Here is a 7,773-nt window from a genome sequence, read left to right as displayed (position 1 = left end):
CCCGGTGCTGTTCACTTTTTTAATGTTGTTCGTATTAAAGAGAAATTATTTCATAATAATATGTGATTTATATAATGACGAGAGTTTGTTTTTACCTCCTCAATATGGCCAAAACAAACGCCCACAACGGCGACGCACCTCCCCCGGAGCTGTCAATCACCTCACGCCGCGCTGTGATTGGCCGGCGGCGGAGGCTTTAATCTCTGGTGCGCGGAGCTGAGCTCAAAGTGAGTGCGCGACGCGGAAGAGAAGATGCGCTCCGAGTCCGAACTCTCCTTTTACGCTTTTCCCAGAAACATCCTTTAAGGATTATTCTGTTTTTCCTCATAGCCTGTTATTTGCTTGGCATCCTGGGAGCTACTTTTGGTCCGTCTACAGATGCGTTTCCAGATCACACGGAAAGAAGTGGGACATGATCACACTGCCTCCGGAGTCTCCCGTGTTTAGTGTGTTTGATCGCGTTTGGGAAAAGAAGCGACACCGGGAACCGTTCCTGCACTCGCCGCCGTTCAACATGCTGAGCGCTCGGACCGGACACATCCTGCACCCGGACTATCTGCAGCCGTTACCGTCCGCTCCCGTCAGCCCCATAGAGGTAACGTTAAAGAGGACACTTTCCGAGGAACATCCGCAGATCTTTATTTTCAACGCGCAATACAGAGAATACGCAGCCGTGTGGAAAATACACTAATATTGACTAGAGGTTATGTTTCACCCTTTTACGCAATATGTTAAAACGATATACTTTTTTATGCGTTTCTTTATTATTATTTTTATGTATGTATTTTTAACGTAAAATAAGGATCCAATTACAAAAGTAGTCGGCTAATTATGTTTAACCCTTTTACGCAATATGTTAAAACGATATATATTTTTTTATAATGTGTTTATTTGTTATTATTTTTATTTTTGGGAAACGTTTAACATTTAGCTGCATGTGGCACAAAAACAAAAATAGTAAAAAGTAGCCTATTCAATTATTTTCTTGCTTATTTTATGAATTTATTTAGGCCTAATTATAAATTTCAAACTCTTGCAACCTCAAAATGAGTGAAATATGATATTAGGCTAATTATAATTCGATAATCGCTTTTGAACGCGATAGAGCTCTCTGTAGAATACAATTAGTGTTTATGCGCGAACAATTACTATAATTTTATAATTTATGTAATTTCTAATGAGGGATTGCATCACGCAGTTACATTGTGGGACAGAGTTGCCATATGTATTCATTTTAATTTTATTCATTTCTATACAAAGTATCAAAGATGCAGAAAAAATCTTAGTATAAAAGAAAATGTAAGGAAATGTGCTTTGAAAAACAAAACAAACACAATACGTAATGTATAGTTTAATATTATATGATAATAATAATAATAATAATAATAATATCATGTCAATGGTTTCCTTAAAGACTGACTTATTTCCAGCAGTGCAATTATTTTAGTTATAAAGCGAAGGAAAACAAAGCATGTTGCCATAAGGAAACACATTTTATTGCCTGTACAGAGGGATATAATAAAACCCCTCCTGACATTTGATTTAATGTCTCTGCAGCGTTTTAGATTTAAGACTGTTGAGTCACGCTCAATGCCAAAACATAAATTAACTCTAAATATGCATTTTTTTTAGCCTAAAAAATGTCTGAAATGCTTGTTCATTAAATGCACATGTAATGTGGACAGCATCAGTTGCATGATTTTGAATATTTTTTTATATTTATATACTATATGTGATCCTGGACCACAAAATCAGGGTCCATTTTTTTGAAAGTGAGATTTATACAACATCTGAAAGCTGAATAAATAAGCTTTTCATTGATGTATGGTTTGTTAGGATCGGGCAATATTTGGCTGAGATACAACTATTTGACAATCTGGCCTAAGACTGCTTTTGTGCTCCAGGGTCACATATTATAATGTAATAGATTTTATATAATTTTATAATTTATATGCATTATATTGAATATTTATATCCTTAAAACTCTCTATTTTTACAGTTGGATGCCAAGAAGAGTCCCCTCGCCCTCCTCGCACAAACATGCTCCCAAATCGGGAAGTCGGATCTGCCGTCCTCCACCAAACTCTCAGCGGTCGCTTCGGACAAAGACTGCAAATCCAGCCCGCTGAAGATCAGCGACATCGGGGCCGAGGACAAATCGAGTTTCAAGCCATACGGCAAGTCTTCAGAGAGAAAAGACACAGGTGCCGATAAATCGGGTTTCCGCGTGCCAAGCGCCACCTGCAGGCCGGTCACGCCTCGGAGCCCGAGCTCCTGCAGCTCCGTCTCTCCTCAACCCGGCTCGGGGGATAAAACGGGGAAGAAGGAACGAGACGCGGCTAAAACGCCGGATGCATCTGGAACGAGAACCGAGAGCGAGACGAGCAAACAGGATGTTTCCAAACCATCTGTATCTGACAGCATCCCGGCGTCTTCGGTGTCATCCGCTCTTGGATCGGGGCTCGTTGCGCCGGTTTCTCCTTACAGACCGGGTCACACCGTATTCACACCTTACCCTGCAGCCCTCACCGCATCATACTCCGCTTACGCTCAACCCTTCCTATCCCACAGCGTGACTCTGGATCCGAGCAAACCCGGTGGCGGTCATCTGATTAATGCTCAGCTGTCCGGCGCTCTCAGCAGCAAGGCGGGGTCCAGTCCCCTCGCCGGAGCCTCTCCTCCATCCATCATGTCCAGCGGTCTGTGCAGAGACCCGTTCTGCCTGAGCTACCACTGCGCTAGCCATCTATCATCAAGCGGCTCGCACGACAGCACCACTGCGCCCTTAAAGTCCGGATACCCGCTTATGTACCCCAGCCACTCCCTGCACCCGTTATCCCCCGGGACACCCACGTTCCCGGGACACCCGTTATACCCGTATGGCTTCGTGCTTCCCAACGATTCCCAGACGCACATTTGCAACTGGGTTTCCATGAACGGTCCGTGCGACAAGCGCTTCTCATCTTCGGAGGAGCTACTGAGCCATTTGCGGACTCACACTGCATTCGCTGAGAAGCTGGTTACGGGATATCCCAACTCTTTAACCATGGCTTGTCACATGCCAGGAGCCCCGCTGGCGCTCAGGACCCCTCATCACGCGCTCGGGCTCGGCCCGCGCTATCATCCGTACTCCAAAAGCCCGTTACCGACGGGCAGCATGCCGGTGCCGTTTCCCACCGCCACGGGCCCGTTTTACTCTCCATACGCTCTTTATGGACAGAGACTGACCACTGCTTCTGGGCTCGGATATCAGTGAGAAACTGATTTTTTTAAATGTTTTTGTTCGCTTCAGGACTAACTAGTGGACCATTATTTATTAAAGTTAGCTTTAAAGCGAATGAAATAAAACAAGACTCACATGGCTTTATTTAAACTGTTATGGACGTAATTCTCTCATAAGAAACAAGCCACACTGTGTAATGTCTTATAGCCAAAATTTGCATGTTTATTTCTAAATTTACTTGAATTATATTTTAAAGTTTGTGGGGGAGAAATGTTTTTACTGTGCAACTCAGGGAAAAACGACAGCAATTAAAGAATAACTCGATTCGTTGTCTATTTGAGTGAGTTTGGAATGCATTGGTTAAACACCAAAAACAAGATTTTATATATGTATCGATTTATATATCGATTTGTAATCTGCACCACATTATGTTAACCTTGCAATAAATATAACCTTCAATAATAATAAATAATATTAAATATATATATATATATATATATATATATATATATACACCTCAGGATTTTTTATGTTAAAAATAAATAATAATAATAATACCAAAAAACCCAGAGGTGTGTGTATATATATGTATATATATAGTAAAATTAATCAACAAATGCATCTGTCACAAAAATAATTTTTCTATATTTCAGCTATTTCAAAAATGTATTTGATTTATGTGTGCAAGTTTGAACCTTTTTCTCTTAAAATACTTCAATTTTATTGCCCACAGCATTTGGAGTTTATGAGCCTGGCTTTTTTTGCATTACTTTTTACACGCGTTAAATAAATCAGGTCCTAAAGAAAAATAGTTCTAAGATCTAAAATAAATATAATAGGTATACATTTTATATAAAAAGAAAAAAAAAGGAATAAAATGTTTTTGTGGCCTTGTTAAAAGAAATAAAAATGAATTAAAAACAGGAACGTGCTAAGAAGGGATTTATCATGAGACCTTCTCCAAAACACGATAAAAAAAAAGCAATTAAGCAAACCTATTGGTAATAATTTATATTAGTAAGTCACAAATAAATATTTCTATAAACACTGAACACATCAGTAATTCATGCACATTCAATTAAGTATATAAAACAGCATATGACTCTATTTTACGGTTTATAAACTACTGTTCTATTGATGCTGATAAACATCTGTTTAACATTTGTTTTCGACATTATAAAAACAATCGTACAGTTTAAGAGATGAAAATAAAGCATCCATCAATTTATTTCTCCAGAAGAGCATCAAACTGTTCCTCAAACTTTAATTTGTCTGTGAATATCAGAAAATAATGTCAAATTTATTTAGTGGTTCGTATTAAAAAGTCTTTATAATCAATAATTCATGGACAACCACAGGTTAGTGTTTCATGTCAATAATATAGCAAATTAAAGTAATCAGAATTATAAAAAATAACACATAAGGAAGTAGCATAATATAATGCAGTGCTATTATGTAGTTTATGTGATATGAATGTATACATATGTAGACACAATGTAGAAATTCATATTCAGGCAAGGCATTTATCTGCAGAAATAATTTAATTTAAATTGAAAGCATTTTAAGTAGAAACCTACATCAAAAGCATTAAATAACCCAAGTGTGTCCAAGCCTCTGACTGATAGTGTAGATTAGTGTTATACGTTTCATTAATTAATTAGTAATATTTCATAATTTGTTAATAATTCCCAGCAGGGAATGTTGATTGTTTTTAATTACACTATTATACAAACTTTTCACATTTAGTCTAAAATTAAGATATTCTGGAAACAAGGAGTCGCATAAATTCAGTAAAAGAGGTTTATTTTAGGACCTGTAACATCAGCATAAAAGAGAAGATGAAGTTATGGTTTTGTCTCTGCTATTGAACCAAGACTGCTTTGTCTAGAATAAGACAGACGTGTAAATGCAAGAGATTTTCTTGTCCTTTCTTTGCAAAAAAAAAAAAAGGCTCAAAAGGCTAAATGGAGCAAATGAATTGCAGATATGGGCATTTTTGGCCACACCACATTTTTAGATTTTGTGCATTTTTGCAATTTTTTGGCTCAAACCTCTGCATTACCATGTGTCCTGCGGTGTGCAAACTTAAAACACAGTTCCTTTAAATATTCATCATGAGAGACTCCGAGAGTCGCAGCGCTGGACCGTACGTATGTTTTAGTTACAGACCAAACCCACAGCTTCCCTGGAGTTGAGCTGGCAGTCCAACGCACGACTCGCTCGCTTTCAGTCTCTCGCTGATCCTACATGAAGACGTGACCGCCGACTGACCACACACTCATATATTAGTAACACAGAACAACAACAATCACTCTTGTGCTTCAGCCCGTCTGAACAATCAATCTTTCAGTACATTTTCCCTCCATTCTGCTCAAACCTCGAAATCATTACATTTTTGTCGTTTTCCAGGAAAACATCTAAAATCCCATAAAAAAGACAAAGATTAAGACTCAAAAGACATTTATTATTTTTATGCAACACCTTTTTTAAAACTTGATTTATGTAATCAAAGAAAATATGAATCGTTCAACCAAAAATGAAAATTAGCCAAAAATGTCCTCACCTGAAGGCCATCCAAGAGTAGGATGAGTTTGTTTCTTCATCAGGTTTGGAGAAATGCAGCATTGCATCACTTGCTCAGCAATGGATGCTCTGCAGTGAATGGGTGCCGTCAGAATGAGAGTCTGATAAAAACATCACAATAATCCACACCACTCCAGTCCATCAGTTAACATCTGGAGAAGACAAAAACAGATCCACGTTTTTAACTAAAATATGAGTCCATAATCCATAACTCTTCCTCCAGTGAAAAAGTGCATCTCCTGTTGTCTCTTACATTAAAATCCAGCTTCTTATTTGTTTTGGCTTGTAAACGGTGCTTGATCTGTGCAGATTTCTCTCCTGATTCAGTCCAGACCACTTTTTCGCATTATCATGGACTAAATGGATATTTTAGCCGGAAGTGACGGTTTGATGTAAAAACGTCTTATTTGTTTCTTACAAACATCCAGCTTTTGTCTTCTCCAGACGTTAACTGATGGACTGGAGTGGTGTGGATTATTGTGATATCAGACTCTCATTCTGACGGCACCCATTCACTGCAGAGCATCCATTGCTGAGACACTGATGCATTGCTACATTTCTCCAAATCTGATGAAGAAACAAACTCATCCTAATCTTGGATGGCCTGAAGGCGAGTATACATTTTAATTTTTGGCTGAACTACTCCTTTAATTCAATCTTGTTTTAAAGACGTTTACTGGAAAACGAGACAAAGATACCGATTAGGATGATCTGTGTTTGGTGTAAATCACCAAACATACACAAACAGACAAAATGAAACACTCTCACACACATCAGAAGAGTCAAAGCCTGTCTTCCATTAATAATCTTGTCGTCAACACAAATAACGCAGATGATAAACAGACGATCGCTCACTCTGAAGGCCTGTTTACAGAATCATTACAGCTGCGCTTCTGTGTCCCACAAAATACACTGCGTTGCTATCCGGTTGCTAAAGACTTCTGACCAAGTTTGTCAGGTTTAAATTAAAAATCCCAGATTTGAAGCTCCTAATTTGAAGTGTAATTCATGTTTGTTTAATACAGTAGAAATAGTGATGTTTAACTCATCAGAACAGTCTGGAAGGACTTGCGAGTGAAGCGACGAAATGTGCAAAGCTACACGGTTGTTTTAAAGCCTCTGAAGCATTAAGCACAGGTGATTAATGACGGGCCGCTTTCTCCCAGTCTGCAGAGACTGAAAATTAGCCACAGACTGGATACAAATACACAAACACACACACACTCGAACACGTGCACACATGGAAACTCTTACAGGAGAACACATGTGCAGTGAGTAAGATACATGAAGTCTCAACAAGCGCTCCACAAACACACGCAGGCCTACACCACAGACACACACACATCGTAATTTAGAGAGTATTTAAACGCCAGCGCCAGGATGTCCGTGCTTCGGGTCGAAACTGCAGTCCAAGTTCTCCCCGCTGAGGTGTTTAAATCAGCTCTGGCATCGTGTCTCAAAGCGTTTCTCAGGGCTGTTTTCGACAGTCCCTCCAAAGACAGCACAGGAATATTTCACACAGATGTCTGTTCTCCAGCTCAGATTGATGCGCTGTCCTTCTCAAACGCTTGCATGTGTGTCTCGGCAGAACTCTTCAAGACATTCCTCTCAGGCTAAACAGAACAACTTCATCACTCCATCTCAGATTCATTTCAAATCAACACTCCTTTTACATTTAAGCATCTTATGCTTCACCGAGGCTGCATTTATTTGATCAAAAATATAGTAAAAATTGTGAAATATTATTATGGTTTCAAATAGCCATTTTCTATGTGAATATTTAGTAAACTGTAATTTATTTCTGCGATCAAATCTGTATTTTCAGCATTACTCCAGTCTTCAGTGTCACGTGATCCTTCAGAAATCATAATAATATACTGATTTGCTGCTCAAGAAACATTTCTGATTATTTTATAAACAGCTGTGCTGCACAATATTTTTTTGGAAACTGTGATACAATTTTTTTT

General features: G+C 38.7%; 1 protein-coding gene across 1 annotated transcript; it reads left to right on the top strand.

The window, feature by feature from the left end:
- The first annotated feature begins 245 nt into the window (after positions 1-245).
- Positions 246-3,550, top strand: LOC306857576 (zinc finger protein 503-like). The gene is made up of 2 exons (XM_079397581.1): positions 246-595; positions 2,000-3,550. Exons 1-2 carry the CDS (start codon positions 413-415, stop codon positions 3,254-3,256), a joined length of 1,440 nt encoding a protein of 479 aa, XP_079253707.1. The 5' UTR covers positions 246-412; the 3' UTR covers positions 3,257-3,550.
- Positions 3,551-7,773: the final 4,223 nt, after the last annotated feature.

This window comes from Barbus barbus, assembly GCF_936440315.1.
Source record: "Barbus barbus genome assembly, chromosome: 38".
Taxonomy (NCBI): Eukaryota; Metazoa; Chordata; class Actinopteri; order Cypriniformes; family Cyprinidae; genus Barbus; species Barbus barbus.
Note: the sequence above shows the minus strand (reverse complement) of the source record. Positions and strands in the feature narration are given on the sequence as shown.

Excerpts from the sequence above, each read along its gene's own strand:
- LOC306857576 (XM_079397581.1), top strand. The coding sequence starts at position 413 with ATGATCACACTGCCTCCGGAGTCTCCCGTGTTTAGTGTGTTTGATCGC. Across the intron at positions 596-1,999 it reads CTCCCGTCAGCCCCATAGAG|TTGGATGCCAAGAAGAGTCC; the intron begins GTAACGTTAAAG and ends CTATTTTTACAG.